This window comes from Melopsittacus undulatus, chromosome 6, assembly GCF_012275295.1.
Source record: "Melopsittacus undulatus isolate bMelUnd1 chromosome 6, bMelUnd1.mat.Z, whole genome shotgun sequence".
Classification (NCBI taxonomy): domain Eukaryota; kingdom Metazoa; phylum Chordata; class Aves; order Psittaciformes; family Psittaculidae; genus Melopsittacus; species Melopsittacus undulatus.
This window is the reverse complement of record NC_047532.1, coordinates 9,876,690-9,901,401: the sequence shown is the minus strand read 5'-3', so window position 1 is coordinate 9,901,401 and position 24,712 is coordinate 9,876,690. Positions and strand designations below refer to the sequence as shown.

At 50.1% G+C, this 24,712-nt stretch overlaps 2 protein-coding genes across 2 annotated transcripts in view; both read right to left on the bottom strand.

The window, feature by feature from the left end:
- Nucleotides 1–7,059: 7,059 nt before the first annotated feature.
- On the bottom strand, nt 7,060–9,706 carry DIRAS3 (DIRAS family GTPase 3). The gene is made up of 2 exons (XM_005151191.3): nt 8,333–9,706; nt 7,060–7,944 (listed from the first exon to the last, which is right to left on the bottom strand). Exon 2 carries the CDS (start codon nt 7,857–7,859, stop codon nt 7,263–7,265), a length of 597 nt encoding a protein of 198 aa, XP_005151248.1. The 5' UTR covers nt 7,860–7,944; nt 8,333–9,706; the 3' UTR covers nt 7,060–7,262.
- Nucleotides 9,707–14,112: 4,406 nt separating this feature from the next.
- WLS (Wnt ligand secretion mediator) overlaps nt 14,113–24,712 on the bottom strand; it is a 34,896-nt gene continuing 24,296 nt past the window's right edge. The window contains exons 4-12 of the mRNA XM_005151192.3: nt 24,031–24,192; nt 22,580–22,716; nt 22,037–22,205; nt 21,757–21,854; nt 21,584–21,647; nt 20,680–20,823; nt 19,019–19,102; nt 17,783–17,936; nt 14,113–17,187 (exon numbers count right to left, since the gene is read on the bottom strand). Of these exons, the coding sequence (XP_005151249.2) occupies nt 17,078–17,187; nt 17,783–17,936; nt 19,019–19,102; nt 20,680–20,823; nt 21,584–21,647; nt 21,757–21,854; nt 22,037–22,205; nt 22,580–22,716; nt 24,031–24,192 (1,122 nt within the window). The 3' untranslated portion in view covers nt 14,113–17,077. The remainder of the gene's footprint in view (nt 17,188–17,782; nt 17,937–19,018; nt 19,103–20,679; nt 20,824–21,583; nt 21,648–21,756; nt 21,855–22,036; nt 22,206–22,579; nt 22,717–24,030; nt 24,193–24,712) is intronic.

Genomic DNA, 24,712 nt, shown 5'->3' with positions numbered 1-24,712 from the left:
TCCTGCCCGCCTGGGATCCTCCAAGACAGAGGCAGCAGCAAGGCAGCCAAGGACTGTCTGCTCCACAGCAGCAGGATGTGGGCAATCAGCGCCAACTGAAGAAGCCTTTATATCACTTGCTTCTCAGACAAGACTTTGGTCTTGGTCCAGGGACTCCATCTGACAGATGGATTTTTCCCTCCAAAGAGGGATTTTCACTGCCTGGCTCTGCAATGCTTGTCCCTCGTGCACCGAGAGCCCACAGGCAGTTTGAGGCAGATAATGGGATGCAGGTGTTCATACGATCACAGAATCCCAGACTGGTTTGGGTCATCCAGCTCCAACCCCTGCCACAGGACACCTTCCACTTCTGTCCAACCTGGCCTTGAACACTGCCAGGGATGGGGCAGCCACAGCTTCTCTGGGCACCCTGTGCCAGCACCTCAGCACCCTCACAGGGAAGAGCTTCTGCCTAAGAGCTCAGCTCAGTCTCCCCTGTTCTGGCAGGTTCAAGCCATTCCCCTTGGCCTGTCCCTCCAGGCCCTTGTCCCAAGCCCCTCTCCAGGTTTCTTTCCTGCAGCCCCTTTAGGCACTGGAGCTGCTCTCAGGTCTCCCCTTCAGGAGCCTTCTCTTGTCCAGGCTGCCCCAGCCCAGCTCTCTCAGCCTGGCTCCAGAGCAGAGCTGCTCCAGCCCTCGCAGCATCCCCATGGCCTCCTCTGGGTTGGAGAAAACCATGTACGAACAAAGCAAAAACCACAACGTAGGAGAGAAGTCTTCACATCTCCATCCTGAGATATTTTTAGCTGAAAGGCACAAATGCATCACTAAGATATAAAAAGAAAGCTCCCACTGCTCCCTGTGATGGAGACTTCGGTGCGGTGCTCTGCCTGCTGCCCACCCCAGTCAGACACTCACTCACCCTACAATGGGATGGGAGTAGGGACTCTCGGGGGTGGAAAGGAGCCCATTTAGGAAAGGAACAATCTATGCTCACCTGCCTGCCCACATGACACCCCAGCACAGATCTCTTCAGGGGCAGGCAATCCTCATGCTGTGGGAAGAGCAACAGACACCTTGCATATACACACTGGCACAATGCAGCGTATGTGGATAAGCTTTTCAGATCTTGATCCTTGGAACAAAACAGTAGTATTACGAAGAAAAATTCTGTTAGATAGAACCAATTTTCTCTTACCATTATCTGAATGGAAAACCAGAATGACTTTCTATAGGGGGACTCCTCATCTAGATGTATCCGTGCCCATTCTGTTGTTCTGGATAAAAAGGACCAACTTTTTCTGTTCTACATGGCGAGAGAAAGGCTTTGATTGCTCCTGGCCAGCTTTCACCATTGGACTGTGCTGTCTTTTGGTGTCAAGGATGTGATCACACCATGGTGTGGTGTCACAACGCTGCATATCCTGCACACATCCTACCCCCTCTATCATGTCAAAGGGGCCACATGAGGAAACAGGGACACCTACAGCTTCTGCTGCAGGCTCAGCCCCAGGAGACACAGGCTGGATAAATCACAGACTGATTTGGGTTGGAAGGGACCTTAAATCTCACCTATTTCCAATCCCCTGCCACAGGCAGGGACACCATCCACTGGAGCAGATTGCTTCAAGCCCCATCCAACCTGGCCTTGATTTGCTGCTCTTTGTTCTTTTCAGATTTCCAGCAAGCCTGAATATGAGAGCAAGATTGTGTTTTCCTGGTTTAGCATGGAACCAGAACCTTCCAATCCAACCATCCCTCAGTGCTCTGCAACCCTCCTGTTGCCCCTCAGTTGTTAGCTGGTAGAAAGGATGTGCATGGGGGGACCACCATAGCCCATTGCTTCTCAGCAGGTTGTGCTGAGAATGAAGTGCTTAGATGAAGTTGGATGGGGTTGGAACTGGATGAGCTTTAAGGTCCCTTCCAACACAGACCACTTTATGATTCTATGGTTCTATGAAATCAGACCAGATGAAGCAGACCAAGGCAGACCCCACACATGCTGTTGTGCCTAGTCGTGCCAGCAAGGCTGTACTGGGACCTAGGCCCATGGGACACTGTGACCTCTTGCAGAACAGAAGCAACCAAGCCAAGGCAGTGCTGGCACTGGGTCTCTCCATCCTTTCTTTGCTCTTCCTGTCCTTTCCCATTATTAGATGTCTGCTCAAAGGGGAGGGCAAAAGGAAACAATTAGGGGTAGCAGTGCCAGCCTAACATGCAGCAATATCCATTAACTGGGAGGCTGCTCTGCTGCCATTAGCTTTGAGCTGCCTTTAGCATTTTCATTAGCTCTTGGATGCTTTTGATGTACTTAATTTACGCCACAGAAACAGTAGATGATGGCAGCTGATGATTAAGATGTGCTTTCACTCTTGTAGAGTGCGCTGAGTACCTTGTAGCTACAGACCATGCATATCAAGAGCTATTGCTTATTATTCAGAGCTGTTACATTAATCATGTGCCTGCTTCACTCTGGGAAGAGAAATTAGAATATAGCAATATTCTGTCTGCTTGTTTTTAAAATACATCTGTGGGTGGACACTGCAGCTACTGCTCACATCCCTCTCTTCCAAGTGGCAGAACTGCTGTTTGTGATTCTCCTCCCTGGTATTTTCTCCTGACACTGATTTGGTTGGCCAGAGCCAGGAAGGAAGCTGCCTCCAGCCAGTTGATGAGTGCTGTATGGAAATAATAAATAGTGCTAATTGAGGAATGTTTGAATTGCTGGGCTGCAGAGATGAAACCTTGGAACAGCTTTAAATGAAGAGTGCTGTAGTATTTTTCCTCCAGCAGAGAGACAGAAGGCCCACAGTGCCATTATCTTTGTCCATTAAAAGCCAATTTGACACCTTGTAGTCTGAATACTGCTGATCAAGTTCTCAGAAATGCACTGCAATACTGTTTCTGAGCATTATTTAAGAGCTCTACAATTGCAGGAAGCAAGGAACTGGTTTTTAAGAGCAAAATTTGAGCCAGGCATTAAAGCAAGCTTGAGATGCTGAAACACAGATTTAAGGAAAACCTGAGTTAATGCTCCACTTGGTCCACCATGTTACTTGGTGGAGAAACTGAATGATGGGGTTACATTACTGCTGGGAATACATACCTAGCTGGTCAAAGCTAGGGAACTGCCAGTTCTGAGAGGTTAAGTGTGTCTGAAATGCCTCAGCCCTCACCCAGCTACCAACATATCTCTCAATTTACTCAGGATGTTGCACCAAGAATTTGTAGTCGACTGTGTTCATCTCATGACCTGGGCAGATGCTCTGGAGGCATCAAGAGCAACTCGACAAGTTCTGTCAGTGTCTTCTGTGACCCTGTCTCATCACATCTGAACCTGTGAAGAACATTGCAGAAAACCAGTGAGTTCTGGGATTGAATGAAGGGGAGGAAGAAAGAAACAAACAATATAAGTTGCGAAATAGCGAGTTACCATTCTGCATGCCACATATGAACAGGGTGTCAAGAATGTCTCCAAGCTGAGGAGTTTACAGGATGCATAAATAGCTCCGTAAAAAACATGTTGTTGCTGCCCCATGAAGAAGCATGCTGTTGGCAAACTGCAGTTAAGGACCAAGCCTGTCATGTAACACAAGAACCAGCTCAACCAGACTGCAGAGCTGCTTGTTACTGCAGAAGAATGATTTTACCTGAGTGTCTTTCACTGGCGTATCTTCTGATTCAAAACCACCCCATATAGATCTAGTCACTTCATCAAACTGCACTTACTCAAACAAGGCTAAGTGTTTACTTCCAACATATACTCCTCACGCTACAAAACACTAATCCTTAAAATCATTCCTTTAATTCAAAGTGCTCCTCCATGAGAAATAAAACTTCAGCATGTGTACAATAAACTCCTCAAACACCATCTGCAACAGGCACATACTTCACTATTGTTTTAGCCAAAACTTACCCATCACTCCCCAGGAACAATGGACCTTCAGCTATTCCCCATTGAGTCCAAGGGATGTAGTTCTACAGCTACACCACCCCCCTGGAATAACAATGTTATTAAAGACTGCTGGTTGTAAGAGCACAGGAGGAATGATGCCAGTGCCTGTTCCAAACTCACCAGACCCAGGTGAGGAGGAGGCAGATCCCAGTACCAGGTTTATGAAGTGCCATTCATTTCCAAGTGGAATGTGGCCACTGCTTTGTAATGATTAGGGAGCATTCCAAGAAATAGGGTATTCTTCACTCTAGCTATAGCTGCTCTCCGCATAGCTCCCTGGGAGGCTGGGAAGATACTGCCCTGTGATTTTGATTTGTGTAGAGTTTTTACGAGCCAACATCTTGACAGGCACCAGTTCATTTAAACCAAATTTCCCTCCTTATAAGCATGAGAGATTACAGACAAAAATCAGACAGCTCAGCTTATATGGAAACAAATTAGACAATTTATTTCTTACTACAGATGTAATTTACAATACAAGTGTTGGAGCACAACCCAAATATAGGTTATTTACACAGCATGCAAGGCAGCCACACCAGGCATCGCTTGCTCCCAGGCTGGGACAACCACCATCCTGCACCAGGAGCCCTCCAGCATCCCCAGCCCAACAACCCCATCACCCAACTGAGCCTGTGGGACCTCCTCTCATAGGCACCACAAGCAGCCTGGGGGACCTGCCCGTGATTCTCTTGGGCACAGGCAGCTCTGAGCCCATTTTCATAGAATCCCAGCCTGGTTTGTGTTGGAAAGGACCTTAAAGCTCATCCAGCTCCAACCCCTGCCACTGGCAGGGACCCCTTCCACTGGAGCAGCTTGTTCCAAGCCCCTGTGTCCAACCTGGCCTTGAACACTGCCAGGGATGGGGCAGCCACAGCTTCTCTGGGCACCCTGTGCCAGCGCCTCAGTACCCTCCCAGGGAAGAGCTTCTGCCTAAGAGCTCAGCTCAGTCTCCCCTCTGCAGGTTTTGTCTGTAGCAGCTGTTCTCTGCACTCTGCCAAGCCCCAATCCTCAGTGATCTCCACATCACACCCAGGGAAAACACCGCAGTGATGACGAGATGTTACAGAACACCTTGTCTGTGTGAATAATTACAGATACAGGCTGCCCTGCCTTTGCACAGGCATCTCTGTGAAGGCAGTGGGAGTTGTAGAGACATTAGTAGGTCTCATGACATTTCAAAAAGGCTTAAATATAAAATGCCTTATAGGGGTTTCAAAGACTGGAACTGAAATAGTCTTTGCCATAACAATTGTGAGATGCTAAAAACAACCTGTAGAGAAGCATTGCGTGTGTGGATGTGAAAGAACAAAGAGATCAAGATCCATGCACAAAGTTAGAGAGCAAAAAAGCAAGAGCTCTTTTCAAGCAAAGCCCTTATGGATGCTTCTACAGCTGCCCTTCATCTCGACTCACCCCGGATCACAACAGAAGGGAAGGTTACACACAGCAGTGGCACAGAGGACTGTACCAGTTAGCACCACAGGTCCAGCATGGGAAGCTTGTGGGATATCATCTCCAACGAGATCAGGTGTAAAGTCTTTGTATCAGTGTGGCAAATGGGCACCTTTACTTTGCCAAGCATAATAGCATCAAACACTCATACAGAACTTGAGTTTCTGAAACAATGAAAAATGAGATGCCTTGTGGAATCAAACGGCATGAGAGCTGTACCTGGGGCAAACTCCTCTGGCACACACAGAGCCAATTGAGCCCTCATGGTTGGGTAGGAACAGCCCAAGGAGACCAAAACCCACGCACAAACAGACATAGGAGTCAACAGAGCATGAGGAGCCAGTATGGATTATAAGAGTTGTTCAGTATGTGAGATGTCAACATGGAGACAAGCTTCATGGCTGTGTTAGTCTGCAACACATGAGCAAATGATGGCTGAAAAGACCCTTCTCGAGCATCTTACACACAACCCCAGCACTTAGTTATTAATAGACACTAATGCTTTCAAACTAAGAAAGGGTATATACTTTCCAGCATCTCCTGCTCGATTATTTTGTTTAACAATAAAATCATTCCACTACAAAAGTGCTATAAAAAGAAGCAATTCCTCTCTTCCATGTCTCTTGTGTCAAGACTATGTTGCTGTGTAAAAATCACACCTACAGTGCAGTACTGAAGTCCTTACAACCTTCTGCTCAGAGCAATACACACACAAAGTAGCTCTACAGCCTAGGTTCAGAGCAAGTACCTGCACTTGAAATCTTTCTCAACTATGCACTGCAGATGAGGCTCATCACACTTGTCTCTTGTTAAGAACAGCCAAAACGAAGAAAAGTAGGAGGAGGGAGACAAGAGACTACTAAGCCTATATCTCCAGACCTTTTATTTGTGGGAAGTGACTGCTGAAAGTTTCCATCTGAGAGGAGTTTGCTTTAAACATGCAGCTTCCAGGTATAGATGTTTCTTCCCAGAGCAGTGCTACCTGAATCTGTATTAAATCTCAACTATAACCTGGGTAACCTGAATGAAATAAGAGAGGGTGGGGACATAAATATCCAAGAGAACTTTAGGAAGACTGCAAAAGTAGCTTCAGGCACGTGCAAAACCAGACTGCCAGTTGAGAAAGATGAATTGCCACTATAAGCAGCTACTACATTGGCTGCTACTCACAACAACCCAATCACCTTCATGGAGGCAGCTCTTGCCTAAGGATGTGAAGAATCACCCCTGGATTTGGAGCCAGAGCACATGGAAGCCCCTGCCTCAGTGAGCAGGGAGGTCAGAGCAAGGGGGGTGAGAAAGCAAACAGCCTGATCACATGCAAGTATAGCTGTAATCACTCTTGGAACTGAAGCAGGCTCAGGAATCACACAGCACATGGGAGATGTGAACTTCTTACATGGAAAACTGAGTCTCTGGTAGGCAAGCCAGTCTTGTCTGCCAAAAATACAAGCATCTGGAGCCACATCCACATTCATTTGCAGTGCAAATGCTTGGCTTTGATAAAGATGGATTCCTGAAAGCAATTTCTGAAGTATACACATTATAAATATGACTTCTTTTGAGCTAACAGGCTGAAACACTGAAACCTAGCACGTACTCACAGGAACAGAGATGTTTGTTTCTGGCTGACATTCTTCTCTACTCTTCTTGCATTACAAACTTCCAGTCACATGTAATTGCTAGCACTGAACATTTATTGTTTTTAAAAAAATAAACATGCAGAAAGCCATCCCCTTTAAAACCAACACATAAAATAATCCAGTGGAGATCCGAGAGAAAAGCAATAGCCTTGTAAGGCATGGATTTGTCTGAAACCTCCAGCAGAAATGCATTTTCTGTGGGAGTCCGTGCTGCAGCTTTGTCCAGCCAAAGTCAGTCACATAACAGAGCACTTGCCTTGCAGTTTATCTTTCTTCTTCTGCTGCTTGGACTTCTTTCCGTCCACCTGGAGACTGATAGTTCTCCTCTTCTCCAGATTCAAGAGCTCCTGGAAGAGCTCCTGCACGTTGTAGTTCATTTTGGCTGATGTCTCCATAAAGGAGCACTTCCACTTGCTGGCTAACGCTTGCCCCTCGCTAGCATCCAGCTCCCTCTGGGTCTCATCACTTTTGTTCCCCACCAGCATTATGGGGATTTTTTGGATGTCCCCTTTAATCTGACAGATCTGTTCAAAGATGGGCTGGAGATCTTCCATGGACTGCCTGCTGGTGACGGAGTACACCAAGATGAAAGCATGCCCTTTGGATATAGAGAGCCTCTGCATGGCAGGGAACTGATGGCTTCCCGTGGTGTCTGTGATCTGAAGGGTGCAGATGCTCTTGTCGCAGCTGATGACCTGCCGGTACGTGTCTTCGATCGTCGGGACATAGATTTCCCTGAAAGTTCCCCTTACAAAGCGAAGGACCAGGGAGCTTTTGCCAACCCCTGCTGCTCCAAACACAACCACCCTGTAATCGTTGCTTTGTTCAGGCATGCTTGCTGCGCTGCTGATACAAGTGAAGGCTTTAACTGGAAAAGCCCGAGTTCTTCGAGTTTACACCCCTTTATACAGAGGTGGCCTTTATAGAGAGGAGGAGATGGGAGAGGGAAAAAGAGAAAGATGTGCAGGGGAGAGAAAGAAAAAGAAATCATTCACACCAGTCTTGTAATTCCATAGAATCCCAGACTGGTTTAGATTGAAGAGACCTTAAAGCTCCTCCAGCCCCAACCCCTGCCACAGGCAGGGACCCCTTCCACTGGAGCAGCTTGCTCCAAGCCCCTGTATCCAACCTGGCCTGGAGCACTGCCAGGGATGGGGCAATTTTACACTATGTTATTGAAATGAGCAGTTCAATAAATCACTGCCCTCCATCCTTTTTGCATTACATGTAAATAACCCCCTGCCATCCCTCCCCAGCCGTACACCCCATGCACACTTCACGTTATGAGAGGTGAAGATGAGCTCACCTGTAGCCATCGGCTCCAGCGCTCGGCGAAGCGGGACCGGACTCGCCTGCCATCAGCGGGAACCGCGCCGCCCGCGGCCGGAGCCCCGCCGCTGCGGGGATGGGCGGGGATGGGCGGCCCCGAGCCCGCCTCCTCCTCCTCGGTGCCGGGGCCGCTGCCGTTCGGGCCGCAGACCCGCAGGCGCTGTCGGGTTACCACCACTACCTATAGCTGGCATTTAAAGCGGGTTTTGCTCCTGCACTCCGGAGGCAGGGCTGTGTTCCACCGCCGCCCAAAGCAGCAGGGTAGACCTGATGTACGGCCTCCCTCAGGGGAGCCTCCAAGCCCCTGGCGCTGGGCTCCACCGCTTTGATTCGGCTCTCTCACGCTGGCACAGCTGTATTTCACATTCACAGGTAGTATTCTTCACAGAACCCCAGCCTGGTTTGTATTAAAGGGACCTTAAAGCTCCTCCAGCTCCAACCTTGCCACGGGCGGGGACACCTTCCACTGGAGCAGGGTGCTCCAAGCCCCGTCCGCTTCTCCGCCCCAAGCACCCTCCAAGGCGGCAGATCCTCGCACGCTAACCCGCTGCCAACACGAGGCAGCCATGTCCTCCCCTGCCACACCAGCTCCATGTCCTGCGGTCCGCAGAGCCCCACCGGCCGCCCCCACCTCCCGGCCCCGCGGTGGGACGCGGCCGAGCGCAGCCCCTTTCCCAGAGCCCAAAATGGCCGCCGGCCCTCATGAGGGAGCTGGAGCCGACCCCGGGGCTGAGGGTGGCCGCCCTCAGACCCCAACCCGCGGCTGCAGAGTCCCGGCCCGCAGCCCGAGGGCAGCACAGCGGCCTCCAGCCGGGGCCAGCCCGGCTCGGTAGCGGGTTGAGGTGCACAGCTGATTGGCCGTGTTAAAGCAGAGCTCGCCTGCCTCGGCTGGCAGGGGTCAGCTCTCCTCCGCGGCTGCTGGCTGAGGGGAGCCGCAGCTGCAGCATCTGGAGCAGAGAGGTTCAACTGCGTGGTCCTCAGGTCCTTTCCAACCCTAATGGCTGTGTGATTCTGTTTGTCAAGCGGTAAGGAACAATTTGTTGTTGGTTCCCTGAGGACAGGGCTAGTCTCGGGCTGTAACAGCAACACCTCCCATCCTGACGATTAAAACCATCCCTGTGCCTGGCTAACCGGGAGGGGGTGCATTGCTTGGATGAGAATTCCGGTTTTCAATCTGGAATGGGTTTTTTTCTCCCTCAGTATGACCCTGGGCTTGGAGCACAGCTTCCCGGCTGGAAGCCTGCAGGGAGACGCAGGGCACTGGGCAGCCATCAGAGAGGTGTCTGCATGGAGTTGCACTGCCTCAGGGGAGAGGGGATGGTCCCCAGCTGCACTCACAGAACCCCAGCCTGGTTTGTGTTGGAAGGGATCTTCAAGCTCCTTCAGCTCCAACCCCTGCCATGGGCAGGGACCCATTCCACTGCAGCAGCTGCCCCAAGCCCCTGCGTCCAACCTGGCCTTGAACACTGCCAGGGATGGGGCAGCCACAGCTTCTCTGGGCACCCTGTGCCAGCGCCTCAGCACCCTCACAGGGAAGAGCTTCTGCCTAAGAGCTCAGCTCAGTCTCCCCTCTTCTGGCAGGTTCAAGCCATTCCCCTTGGCCTGTCCCTACAGGCCCTTGTCCCAAGCCCCTCTCCAGGTTTCTTTCCTGCAGCCCCTTTAGGCACTGGAGCTGCTCTCAGCTCTCCCCTTTAGGAGCCTTCTCTTGTCCAGGCTGCCCCAGCCCAGCTCTCTCAGCCTGGCTCCAGAGCAGAGCTGCTCCAGCCCTCGCAGCAGCTCCATGGCCTCCTCTGGCCTCACTCCAACAGCTCCACGTCCCTCTTGTGCTGCTGCCCCAAAGCTGGATCAGGACTTGTGCATAGCTCCATGCATTTGGCACTGAAAGTGCCCTGTGCCTTCAGGCTCCTGCAGGGATGTATTTGCCTTGTCTCCCTTTTTAATCCAGGCAATACTCATGTCCATCTGGAACAGTTGCCCTTTTTCATCCACCTCTGCTCTGGTTTTTAAGTGCTGGCAAGCCCACATGCCACTGTCTCTAACAGGCTCCAGGTCCCACATACTCCATGTGCTGCTGTTAACTCACAAGATTTAATCACCTCTCACCTTCCTTTTCCTGGAAGACAATTCCTGCCCCTCATGCAGCTGTTGTGATGGTTCTCTCTCCAGGCAGGAGGACTTGCTTGCAGCAAGCTGCATAACCTGCACTTCATTTGCTTTGCCTGAATCCTGCAATTCATGGGGATTTCCAGGACTGATTTAAACCCCATCATTTCTGGTGTTTATGAGGTATTTATTAACCATAATGAAATGCTAACTATCCTATCTCAGCTAGCTACATGTGCTCAAAGGCAGATAGCCCATATTCAGCCATTTTCCAAGCTCTCCATGGTTTTGGGTGGGTTACCATTCCTCAGTTACTGTCCATCTGAGCTCAATTAGGGATTCAGCCTGGGATTCTCACCCACTTTGGCAGGTCTCTCCCATCCCAGTGGCTGTGTTTTGCCCACAGGAGGCATCTGAGCAAGGCTCAGCAATGTCCTACCTCGCTGGGCACAGAACTGAGCCTGGAGGCAGCTCTTTGTAAGAGGTACTTGATAAGTAATGTGATACGAAAAGCCAACAGGCTCCTGTTCTGGGAAGGATTCGTGACTCTCCTCCAGTAAGAACAGTAGGAAAGGAGCTGTGAGTCAACTTGGCAGAGGCAAAGGAGTGGGAAGGTCTCCAGCCTCCCTGGAGAAAGGATGGAAAGGAAGGACTTGTCCTGTGCAGCACCACTATCCCGCATGGAACAGACTGACCAAGGAGGGATACAGCTTAAAGGTGCTGGCTCAGTGCCCTGCTCTTTGGCAGGGTTTGCTCGGGATGGAGCTGGCAGCAAGCAGAGAAATGTTAACTGGAAGTTTTCAATGGAAATGGGCTGTCTGTGAGAGCCCCTTTGTAAAGCAGAGCCCAGAGGTAGCAGGGGGTGAGGCAGCGGGTGCTGCTTTGCCTGGGGAGCTGCTGCTGCTACCCCCAGAACTGGCTGAGGAGCTGCTGGAGCTGTGCAGTGGTGCAGGACAGCAGAAGGGATGAGTGAAGATAATCCAGTCCCTTTCCTGTAGTGACTTTGCCAGGGATTGTTTCTGTTATGCCAGGAATCCCTTGGGACTCCCAGGAATTGCACAAGAGCTGTCCTGGGTTTCCCAGCCCAGGCAGTGCTCCTCATTGCTTTTCTATCCACATTAAGGGTAGTAAACCCCCTTTACCCATTGCTTAGCAAGCATGGGGACACCCCCTCAAACTTCATTGGCTTCCTTTGGAGAGGAGGGAGGCTGCAGGGTCTTAACTTCAACCTGGAGCCACATGGCTGAAATAATGCAGGTCAGCTTTTGGGGTACAGGGAGAGTCTTGCTTTAGCTGTCCAATCTTTGGCATTGTTGAGGCATAGCACAGCACTACCAGCTCCCAAAGGCCCTCATGGTCTTGCTGGAGAATGTCCCAGTGACATGGGAACAGGGCATCCATCCTGCTTTGTCCTCCTTCTGCTCCATTTCCATTGCTTTCCCTTTGGAGCTCACCAAAGCTTTCCTTCTCTTGTGGGAGACACTTGATATTCACAACCAGTACAGCCGCCTTCTGAAGATTGCTTTGAATGTCACTGTGGAGAGGTGTGACAGCAGCTGGAGGCAGAAAGGGGATTTTCCTCTGGAATTACGTAAATCAGTATTAAACCAGAGGATGTGTCAGTGGTGCTTATCAGAAAGGGTGGCTCTTCCCAGTAATGCCAAGATTTAGGAGAGCTGTTCTGCCTGTAAAATGTTGATTAGGAAGTGTTCCACAGTGGCTTATCTATTGTAGAGGCAGAACATCCATCTCATGAGCAAGCTCCTCTGTACCTGCAAGGGTGCCCTTCCTCTGGAAACACGGGAGAGATTTAAGCTCCACAAAACGAGGATGGAAAACCAAAAGAGTGCACAAATATCTCATCCTGGATATAAACTTTCTTTGACTTGAGATAATGAAACAGCCAAAGGATAGGACGTTTTAAAAGATAAAACTATTGACCCTGACGAGAAGGACTTGGAGGTGTTGGGTGAGGAGAAGCTCCCCAAGACCCAGCTTCAGTGAGTGCTTGAGCCCAGAACCCCCCCGTGTGCTGGGCTGCACCCCCAGAGTGTGAGCAGCAGCTCAGGGAGGGGATCCTGCCCCTCTGCTATCCTGATCCAGCTCTGAGGGTTTGGAACTGGATGGTCTTTAAGGTTCTTTCCAACCCAGCCCATTCTGTGGTGCTGTGAGAGGCTCAGGTCACTGCTGGGACACTCAAACTCGCACAGTCACAAGCTGTTTCTTCTGTTTTGAAGCTGGGTAATAGGGGTCAGACCCATCCCTGCAGCTCCTGGTTCAGCTCTTCAGCCACAAACCAGCTCTGCAGCCAGGACTCCAGTCCCAGACTTTGAAGAAGACACAGAAAACGTTTAAGAGCAAAAACCAACAGTTAAACTGTTCCAACCAAAGACATTTGCTGACCTTTTTAAGGTCCCCAGCTCACCCACAGAAGTCTATCACAACCCATTTCCCTTCTGATTTGGGTGCCCATAGCAACACCAGGCAGCCTCCTAGACTCTTGGGTCGTTTTCCCCACTCCTCACCATGTCCCTGCCCAGTGGCACAGAAGCACGAAGCTCCTGAGACCGGTTGGAGCCCGAGCATCACCTTGGAGGTAACGGGAACTTGAACATCGGCGCATTCCCACATTTCTGGAGGTAAGGGATTTGTTAGGACAGCTTCCGAGAGCCGGGTTGTGGCGGCGGCAGAGGGCAGCAGAGACCTGCCGGGTACGGCTGTGCCCCGGCCGGCCGGGAGCCGCAGTGCGGGCTGGAGGCGGCGGGGCTTTTACACTTACTGACAAGTCATGATCCTGCCCTTCTGAGGTCCCGAACGCGCGGCTCCGCCGCTGGCTTGGCTCCGAGCAGCGCCGGTGCCTGCCTGAGGCACAGAAGCTGTAGCCAAGAGGCTGCAGAGATGGAGCCACGGGCTCTGCCTGAGACACAGCCACCCGGGTTCCCTTTCCCCTGCCAAGGCAGACCCTATTGCAATGGGATCTTCAAGCTGTTGATATTAATCTGTTGACATCATATTTTCCATTACTCCTTAAGTGCAAGTCCTGGGAAACCTTTTTCTCCTCCTAGATTATAGATAGAAAAAGAAGTCGGGGGAGAGCAGGCTCCAAAGAATACAGCAGCAGATGGAGGACACCCAAACTGGCATTGTAGAGGGGTAAAAGCAACATGTAAAGTTCACAGCAAAGATGCAACAGCTCCAGGGCTGGCAAACAGGGACAGTAAGTGCATGGAGGATGAAGGGAAATAAGAAAGGCTGAGAGAGCTGGGCTAGTTCGACCTGGACAAGAGAAGGCTCCTTGAGGGGAGACCTTAGAGCAGTTCCAGTGCCTAAATGGGCTTCAAGAAACCTGGAGAGGGGCTTGGGACAAGGGCCTGTAGGGACAGGCCAAGGGGAATGGCTTGAACCTGCCAGAGGGTGATATGCTTTGGGACAGAAACTGTCCAAGCAGCTCAACTGTTTTCCCCAGCAACAAGTTGTGCGACCTGCAGCTTCCTGAAGTGACAGCCCAAACAAGAGCAAGGCAGGTGACAACAGAGCAGCCCCTGGCAGGGACCCCGGGCCACCACAACTCCACAATGTGTATATTTATTTAAATTAACCAAACTACATGTTTTCCAGGCTGTTTGAAGCGCTCTGTAAAAACTGAACTCGACCTAACCAAAAAAAGGAATATATTTTAATAAGAGCCAGGGACTATTTCTGAGACATACAAGTAGGGCTGAGGAATTAGGAAGTAAAAAACCCCCCCAACACACACATACCTCCCGTAAACAGATTGTTAGTGTTTGACACACGATTTGGTTTGAAAGCTGCAGCTCCCTCATTGTGAGGAGCCCTTACAAAACACAGTGCTACCCTAAGCTGTGAAACAAACCATGGACACATCTATGGGAACAACATAAATATCACGTAAGAACCCAACGTAAAAAAGGACGTTAAAGTTGCAAAGTCGAGCACAGGGTGATGTGCATTGATTCAGTTCACTTTGTACCTCAACTACTGCAAGTAGGAACACTGCTTGTTCCTTGGTGGGGTTTGGAACAAGATCTTAAAGTCTTTTCCCACCCAAACCATTCTATGATTCAATCCTTGGACCTCCCAGTGCTTACTTTTTGTGTGTAAATTACTCACAGGTTACATTTTGCTATCATGTTGAAGCTGTGGTTGCAGCACTTATTCCTTGGACAGTCATTGTGCCCCCTCCTTTTATTTCTGTTAAACCACATTTCTTTTCAGTATAGGGGCACTGTCAGCCCACTTTAAAGAAAAACAGCCCAAGCTTATAAAAACTTATTAGTGTTCCAGTTCAAGTATCCCAAAATCACCCAAAGGTAACTTTCTGAAGTAGTTCTTGGCACTTTTTCTGTGCTACAGTGACTCCATGTGCTCAGACACAGCAGCACATGAGGGACTTCACCCAGAGTGATGGGTTCAATGTTCCTCAGCTCTGACCCCACATCCTGGCTGAGGTGCTGCTGAGACCTTAGAGCAGCTCCAGTGCCTGAAAGGGCTACAAAAAACCTGGAGAGGGGCTTGGGACAAGGGCCTGTAGGGACAGGCCAAGGGGAATGGCTTGAACCTGCCAGAACAGGGGGGACTGAGATGAGCTCTTAGGCAGAAGCTCTACCCTGTGAGGGTGCTGAGGTGCTGACTGGGGTTGGGACTGGATGAGCTTTAAGGCCCCTTCCAACCCAGACCATTCCAGGACTCTGTGAGTTATCTGAACACTTCAGCCCAGCTGAAGTATTGACTCATCTCCAGAAAAATGGGAAGGAAAGCAAAAGGCAGGGAAAGCTGGTGCTGTATTTGGTTACTAACGTGCTTGACACAGTGGCAGGGATGGTCAGAGCTGAATGGAACAGCAGCAGCCCCATGCAGACAGTAGGGTGGGTCCGCAGGGCAGGCAGGGACCAGCATCACTGAGCATGAGCTGTTTGCTGGGGTGGGAATTGGGATGAACCAGCACCTCCTAGTACAAAGCAGAGCCCTCCCTGCACAGCCTCAGCTCCTGCCCAGAGCCCTCACTCACAGACCCCAATGTGCCAGCAGAGCCAGCACACGTGGGCTTTAACTGGACATGATGCTCATATTGAGATCTACTAGAGATGGATTAAGGTTTCATAAATGATCTCATTTCTTGTATTTCCCAGTTATATTTCCATTTTGCAGCCTTAATAACTCTGAAAATTGATGTGCAACTTTAGATGTTTTAAGATTCCAAGAACAATATGTCCCCTTTTCTAGGACTGGTACCTGCTATGACTGTTTGTGGCTTTAGAAGCCTCCCTTCTTTCCTTCATCTCTGACCCTTCACCAACAGACAGCAACAGCAGACGCTTATCCTTCAGGGACAAAAGCAGGAGGGTGAGTTACACGTTACTAGCAGTTACACCTTACTAGCAGTTAACACAGATGTTTACTAGGGCCAGTTAATGAGGTCCTCTGGATCCTCCAGGCACTGGAAGGTGTTCCCAGAGCAGCACAGACACTTCTGGCCACACTACTTCCCTCACACACCATTAATACTCCTCGCAGCTCACCGCCAGCATGGACCAGTTTAAGCCTCCAGCCCAGCTCAGTCCCCACTCCCCTGACCTACTGCAGTGTCACAGCCAGACCTGCCCAGGCACAGCACAGGAGTGAGCAACCTCATTGCCTGATTCTGCTCTGAAAAACCAAATATCCACATCAGTCCAATAGTCAGTGGAGGAAGGCAGCTCTGCCAAGCATGCTCCATGCCAGCAGTGCAAGGAGGGGCTCAGAGGCACAGGAGCTGAGGATGCACTGTCCCTCCACGGCCTTTCTCTTTTCTCCATGGCATGTAAGCACATAAGAATGAATGAGGCATAACAATAAGAGGAAGACAATAAAAGCAAGGGAAACCAAAAGGGGCTGAGAACAGGCTGTGGGACCAGTCCCTCTGGGAACTCAGGACAGGAGCCCTCTTTTCTCCTGCAACTCAGCTCAAGCATCCAGTTTTTACACTGCCCTATATTTAACAAACAGCTGTAAAACCTACTGAGAAAGCATGCTGCTGCTTCTACTAGAATCTTTTGTATCACGCACAGGCTACTCCTTCTCCCAGCTGTGCTTCACTCAAGTGACAGGGATTTGCTGCAAGGCTGTACTAAAGACCTCAAACAAAGTTCAATACAGTTATAGATGGTGGAATTGAATGTTGTTACAATGAAGCTTCAGTTCCCAACAAACACCTTGCTGAAGTTGCGCACAAGAAGATGCTCCAAGTACCAAATCCACGCTCCCTGCTTGAGCTCCCAGTACCACCTTTATGACAGGCACACAACAGCCAGACAACAGCTGCCCAACATCAGCTCTGCCCCTTCCCTACATCTGAGCAGGCAACTTTGCAACCTTAATGCTTTTCTGTCTGGTTTTTACGTGCTGGAGTGTAACGCAATGGACATATCCCTCCCCCCAGAAATGACTACACCAGGTTAAAAAGAGTTTACAAATGCTCTGCTCGGTGTCACAGTCTGTGAAACACACGAGGCATGGGGTGCTCGAGGAGCAAGGCAGGTTGGAGAGGGCTCCTGCCACAGGCCTTGTGCTGTGCTCTACTCTCCACCCCAGTCTGGGTCCTGATGAGGCCACCTCAGCATTACTCCTGAGCCTCCTTCCGAGCCAGCTTGTAAACCTCCGTGGGCCCGTCCACATGGGTGATGGTGGTGGTGAGCTGGAGCTCTTCCCCGCTGTTCACACCCAGGTCACCTGAGAAACAAAGTGATTTTCTTAGCCCCATCTCACAACTAAATACTTGGAAATTAGAAAGCAAACGATCCATTTTATTCCCCCCAGGCTTTCAGGAGCTACTTGAGTTAGGGACTGTGCAATGTTTCTATAAATGTCTTCCTGTTAGAAAGAAGCCATTCCCCCAGGCCAGGGGGGAATGGCTTGAACCTGCCAGAACAGGAGAGACTGAGCTGAGCTCTTAGGCAGAAGCTCTTCCCTGGGAGGGTGCTGAGGTGCTGGCACAGGGTGCCCAGAGAAGCTGTGGCTGCCCCATCCCTGGCAGTGTTCAAGGCCAGGTTGGACACAGGGGCTTGGAGCAAGCTGCTCCAGTGGAAGGGGTCCCTGCCCGTGGCAGGGGTTGGAGCCGGATGAGCTTTAAGGTCCCTTCCAACACAAACCAGGCTGGGGTTCTGTGATTAACTAAAATGTCTGCTAGGAAAACCAAACTATCATTTGCATTGCATTTTAAAATGCTGGATGTGCACTTTGGCCAAAAAGTAAAATACTCAGAAGGTATCACTGACATTATATCACTTTGTTGCCATGACAGCCTTCAGATCTTAAAGGCATTTACCATTGGACTGGTCTTCACCATAGTTCTTGTGCGATGGTGCATACAGAAACATGAGGGCAAACACGTAGAGGTTCCACATCCCATAGATGCCGGTGAAGAAGGCACTGTTCACTTGTATCGTGATGTCCCCCCACTTCCAGTGGCCTTCAGTCACCTGCCAGGGAGAAAGCAGACATGGGCTGCTCAGTAAGGCCAAAGCCTGCACAAACACAGAAGTGATCCCCTAAAGCATCAACTTCACACCAAGGTTTGCCACCTAAAGAGTAGTACCTAGGAGACAACCTCCTTACATCTGAAAACATTGCCCTTCATAAACAGAGCTTTCATAGAAGGAAAACCAGGCTGAATAACACAAAGAGCTCACGTGCTGAATGCTGTCTTGCTGCTTCTGGCTCACAGAGAGGCCTGGGCTGACAGCACCAGCCTCAGACACGCAGAGATCCGTTAAGGTTTAAGGAAGTGTCATCACTATTAATGTTACTTGAAGATGTACAGACTGTTCACACTGAAATGTTGGCTTTCTGGTAAAGAAACAGACATAAGGGGGAAAGACAAAAGCTAAATGAGCTTAAACTAGTTTAGCTTAGTGACAAGCCAAGGGGAATGGCTTTAACCTGCCAGAGGGGAGACTGAGATGAGCTCTTAGGCAGAAACTCTTCCCTAGGAGGGTGACGAGGTGCTGGTCTTGTCCCTACAGGCCCTTGTCAAAAGCCTCTCTCCAAAATCACATCTTTGAAACAGATGCAATCTGAGAAGTCACTTGGAGTAAACGTTCAGATTCACTTTAGTAGTGATACAAACTCATTTGTATGGAGATGGCCTCGGAGCTCAGAATAAACAGGTCCAGATACTGCTGAGAACAGCAGGGCTGCAGAGTCCCCCGGGGTGAACACTGAACTCTGTTATTTCTCTGTGGCCGTACAAAGCCACCAGGTCTTTTCAGTGTGAACAGAACATTTTTCACTCTTGCTGAGTTCTCAGAAATGACTTAAACCCTGTTGGCTGATATTTCAAACAGCACAGGCCAATCCTTCCTGTGAGCCAGGGGCCTCTGTGAAGGCTTCAGGCTGAGCAATTTTATGGCAGTGCTTCAAGTAAGTGAAAACAGCTTCTTAAACAGCAAGTTGTTATCAAACCTGCTGGTAACAGGCAGATCTTGTCTGCTCAACAAGTGAGCTGTTAGTGGCTATGAAACTGGAGGCTGAGGTACTTAGGGGAAGCAGTTTTATCACTCACCTGGCTCACAATGAAGAAGATGACTGTCATTGCTGCGCACGCCAGGGTGATGAGCATCAGGAACTTGAACCTAAAAATCAGCCCCTGTGTGGAGAGAAATGTCACTGGTCACATTAACAGACTCCACAACACCCAGTTTGGGTTTTAGCATATACAAGAAACAAGCATTAAAATACAGGCAAAGGAAAAAAAGGGTCCAACCCACGAAACCCCAAAGCAAAACAACCTCCACCCACTCCTCTGCGCCGGGGTCATATTCTCCGCTCCCCACACGTCTGCATTGCTGCCGGATGCTCCCGGGCGTGCGTGTCTGGGCAGCTCTGCCTTTCCATTACATTTGCCTTTGTGACTGATTTACCAGGAGCTCACGTGGATGAGGAGGCAGGTCAGCCCAAGCCATGGGTTTTCCCTAGGAGGCAGCTCACAGCTTCTGTAGGACAGACATCTGAGGAGAGCCTGCCTGGCTCAGCAGCACGAGTCAGTGGTTCACCTCCACATCTGTCTGGGAGGGAGCTGCAGCAATTCCCAACACCTGTCAAAACTACACTGGCTATTAGAACATGGACTGCAGGATAAGCTAAGGCTCAAGATCACTCGCTTGGGAATGTGACTGCAGATTGCTCTTGCTCCCACTAGCTTTACATTTTTACTCACAAGCTCTTTTTGCTTTGTTTTTGCATATGAGCTGTTTTTCTTAACCTGTTTCTGGAATTCTGCTGGAAATGTCAGTGTCTGCGTAATTACTGAGCCACACTGCAATAACAAATGACTATTAATTTAACTCTTCCAGATCAGATTCATGCAGTCTGTACACAGAGCACAGCCCCAGCAGCTCCACAATACAAGCTGAAGTCCTGTGCTAAAGGGAAAGATGCTTAATTTCTGCTTGAAATTCTCTCAGTTCCAGCTTCCTGTTTTTTATGTGCATTCCTGATGGGTGCTAACAAACCTGTTTATATCAGAAGTAACCATTAGTTAAGAGAACAACATTGGTGTGTCAATATCACCCATGGAAAATAACAAGCGCTCTCAGCTTAAGCATTACAGTGTGCTCCTTGTGTTTTGCAGCAGTTAAACACAGCTAGGACAGAAACAACATAAAAAATCATGGCCTAAAAGCAGGGATAGTAGTCTGAATATGTCACAGTTTGATCCTAGCAGGACAGTTTCCCTCCTGCAACTTGGCTGGGAAAAGACAATCCCAAAAATACTAATTCACATCCTAAAAAACAGGGTGGTCTTAGCAATACTTTCCATTAAATACAGTCACTAATAATTACAGGAGAAATGAGGTGTGAGGACCTGATGTGCTTACAACCTATAGTGATTTCAATGGTAATTTAGGCAATTTACTTCTGCTCTCCAGCAGTATGCTGTTCAGTATGCTGGGAGATGGCAAGTACTGGCAGAAGAAAATGAGAGGGAGCTTATATACCCTCCTAACAGGTTAAAGTATTCCATTGGGAATAAAGACCCAAATAAAGAAGAAACTTCACACCAGTCAAACCAAAAGGCATTTAGGGGATTTGAGCAGAAGAAAGCTGGTGAAGATCAGATCTCCCAGTTCAGGGCTGTATGGATAGGGAATGTCTCAGTATAGACTTTAGGGTCAAAAATGCATTTATAAGGTAAATAATCTGTGCAGCAAGGAAGGCTGTTACCTCGTAATGAAGGCGGCGAGCCTTGCTCATGGCTGGGAGGCTTGACTGCTTCCCACTGATGTTCCTGAACACTTGGAAGACCATAAAACACAGGAAGAGGAAATAGAGACACAGGCAGATTCCTGCGACTATAATAAAGGCCATCTGGGCAGTGTGAGTCAGGGTAACATGGTATGAGCTGAACAGGGAGAACAGAAACATTATTCAAGGGATTCTCTTCTTTTAGTATCACCCCAAAGGTCAGAATTGAACTTTTAGTGGATGAACTTGGTGGGGAGCAGGGGCTCTGTGACCCCAGACACACCAGACACTGCCTGGGTGACATTGCCAAGGAGATTTGGGAAGCTGTTGCCAGCCAACAAGCTCCAGTGAGGCTCCTGCAAAGAGGGATGGGTGCTGTGGAAGGGGAACTGATCCCATTAGCTTATCTCAGCCCAGGGACCAAAGTTAATGGCAGCATAACAAGCCCTTTCAGTAGGATCTGGAAGAGCAATGCATGGAAATGCCTCAGGAATGCCTGCCTGAGGAAGGGCAGCAAATGGAGGTCCTCAAAGCAGATGCCATCGAGGCTGGGGGTTAAAGTATCATGGGTGCTGGTGTTATTGTGCTGACCCCCAGGACCTAACTTCCCCAATGCTTCCCTGCAACTCTCAGACATCCTGGAGAGGTTCAGTTCTGCAATGACTTCCCCAGGCCCAGCACCAGCCCCTGGGGGTACCAGCTCCAAACCTGCCAGGGCTGCTTCTTCCAAATGACACCGACATCTCCTGCAGTGCCCAAGCCCCCCCCCCCCCCCCCCCCCCCCCCCCCCCAGCCCTGGAATGCCAGAAGGAGGAGGGATTTCCACACCCTCCCTCTCCCACCAACACAAACCGAGCCTGCCCAGAGCTAGGGTGAAGGATACAGCCAGCTCTGTGCCAACTTCAGTGGTCCAGATGCTGTAGAAGGGGTTCTTCAGCTGCACTCCCCTGCAAAAAGGAGAGAAATCGTTGAGCTGTCACAGAAGCCAACAAGCTTAACCTGCTGGTCCCTGCTGCAGGAGGTGGCCAAAAGCTTCAGCTTGCAGCGGGCACCTACCTCTCACACATGTCAAAGATGAAGAGGCAGAAGGAGCCAACAGCTATGGGTCCAACCTGCTTCCAGTACCCCGAGAGACGATTCCGCTCATTCTGGTCCTGATCAGAGGGTCAAGAAGTGCAGAGGAGGAAGAGAAAAAGAAGAAGCAAGTTAGATTGAAGTCCTCTCACCTGGTGCAAGCCCCACAGCATTGTTTCCAGCACTCAGCAAGCACAAGGGAGTTGCAGGGTATCACTGCAATTAGGGCTGGAAGCCACCTTCCCTACTGTGTGTTACCCACCATCATGTGCTCCCCACAGAAGATGATCCAGAATGACAGGAGCATGGCATAGAAAATGCCTTGTCGAATGTCTCCAAAGAGCAACATCCAAGTCCAGTCAAATCCAATGGAAAACCACTCCACAGGGATGTTAATGAATGTCATGGAAATTCCTAGAGCAAAGATGACCCTGGAGGAGCAGAAATGAAATCTCTTTCCAGCTTGCAAGGAGAGGACAGAGCCCCAGCAGCCAAAGCTGTGCATGAGGAGCAACACAAGAACACCCAGCACTGCTGGGCAGCATCACCTCCTGCCAGCAAACCCTGGGGGACTGAGCCCCTGTGAGTAGCTGTGGACAAACACAGCTCTTCATTCTCTGTGGGTTTAATGGGCAAGAAGAGAAGCTATCGAGGTCTCCTGCTCCCAGTGAGCCTGGGTGGAGGGAGGGGACAGGGAAGACACCATTCCTATCTCTCCACACATGGATTCTGGGAGCAACAACCACCTTGGTCAGGGTGCTCTTACTTGAGGGTCACCATAGCCAACGCACAAGATCCTACTCACTTCTCCAGCAGGACAGGAGCACGTGTCATCAGTGTGATCCGTCTCCAGTACCAGACCATGATGATTAAAATGCTGGGTGTGAGGAAGGTCTTCATGGCAAACCACACTTTTGTAAAGCCTCCATTCTGATGGATGCCCTAAGGAAAAAAACCAGGGTGGAATGCAACAGTTATGAAGGGTTTAGCATCCATGCTTCTCCTTAGAGGATCTGACAGGAGAGGCATATAGGCAGTAGTACATGTAAGCACATGTACATCACAGAATCCCAGCCTGGTTTGTGTTGGAAGGGATCTTAAATCTCATCCAACTCCAACCCCTGCTCCGGACAGGGACCCCTTCCACTGGAGCACCTTGCTCCAAGCCCCTGTGTCCAACCTGGCCTTGAACACTGCCAGGGATGGGGCAGCCACAGCTTCTCTGGGCACCCTGTGCCAGCGCCTCAGCACCCTCCCAGGGAAGAGCTTCTGCCCAAGAGCTCAGCTCAGTCTCCCCTCTGGCAAGTTAAACCCCTTGTCCTATCACTTCTGTCCCTAATGAAGAACCCCTCTCCAACATCCTTGTAGCCCCCTTCAGATACTGGAAGCTGCTCTGAGGTCTCCACACAGCTTCTCTTCTCCAGACTGAGCAGCCCCAACTTTCTCAGCCTGTCAAGATGCAGCTGCTCTTTGAAGGACACTGTTTATCCAGCACAGGAAAGGGAGCAGGTTCTTATTTAGCACCCAAGGTGTCTGAGCAGGCTTCAGAAGTCCTGAAAACTAATACCAAGACACAGCTTCCACCTCGAGGTGCAGAGCACTTGGGAGAGGGACACTGACACAGCATGGAGAGAGCTGGCAGAATTGCTCTCAGACAAGTAACAAGATACTCATGAAGCCAAGTCACCACCAGTGGGAAGAGCATCAGCCAAATGAATGCGTCTCTCCAGACACACATCCCTCCCACCTCTGTCTGCAGTCACCACAGCTCACTGATCCTGCTGAGAGGGATGGTGGTGGGAGGTTTTCCAGCTGGGAAAAGCACCAGCCATAAGGGAGGGCAGGAGCAGGGATAGCTGACAGCCAACCCAAACATCTGCATGGCCATAGCCAATGCCAAGAGAGACCAGATCCCCTCTGAACCCTGCTGGCCTGCTCCTCCTGAGCTCAAATCCATAAGAGGCAAGACTTAATCAGATGGAGGACTCATTACTCAAGCCAGACTGTGGTGGTGAGGAAAGGACACAGGAGAGCTCTCGGAGCCATGGTGGTGATCCCAGGGCAGTGCAGGAGGGTGGCCCTACTCCAGGCTTGGGGAGAGCTCATCAGAAGAGAGCAATCAATGAGGGCATCCCTTGGGAAGGAGGGAGGTCACATTTGCAGGCAGGAGCTGCCCATGATGAAGTGCAGGACCTTGCTGTGGATCAGAGGAGCCCCCATGCAGGCAGCACAGACAGAAGCAGGTCTGGCACTTACCACGAGGCGGATGTCCTTGATCTCCCCAATGCCCACGTTAACGCCCTTCCTCTCATTCACGGGCAGGCGGATGTTGAGCAGGTAGTACTTGTGAGCCACGCTGCCGATCTCCATGAAGGGCAGGAAATCACAGTCATAGTGACGGCCCTCGGACTCCAGGGTCTAGAAAAAGGGCATAAAACGCTGTGGTCAGCCTTGGATGGGCTCCCTCCATGGGGAGGGTCTGCAAAACCCTAACACTGGGACCACTGCCAGCACTGAGAGCCTGTTTGCCAATTCCAACCTTCCTGGGGAAAGCCTGTGACAGACAGTAGCTTGGGGACATTCTCCAAGGGTTTTGTTAGTTTGGGTCAGAGTCAACAGCAAGTTCACCTTTCAGGCTCTTGAATGCTCCCTAAAGTCAAAGGAGCCTCTCCAAATGAAAGACTACGCTGGGATCCAAGCTTCCTCCCTCAGCAAGCATCACTTAAGCCCGAACGGAAGACACAGCTCCCTCACACGTATCTTGATGTGGAGTTTAAGTCCTGTTTTACTAGCAATGCTCCTCTCTGTACCTCAGATGTATTCACTACATAGATGTGGCTGTATGGAAGGGTACAGGTGTCACTGGAGATGTAAGTGGGTTGCTGAAAGGGACTGTGAAATGGGAGAAGACACAGAGCTGAAAACCATAGCCTGGGGA

What these genes read in the sequence shown, in the direction of transcription:
- DIRAS3 (XM_005151191.3), bottom strand. Translation starts at nt 7,859, where the DNA reads ATGCCTGAACAAAGCAACGATTACAGGGTGGTTGTGTTTGGAGCAGCA.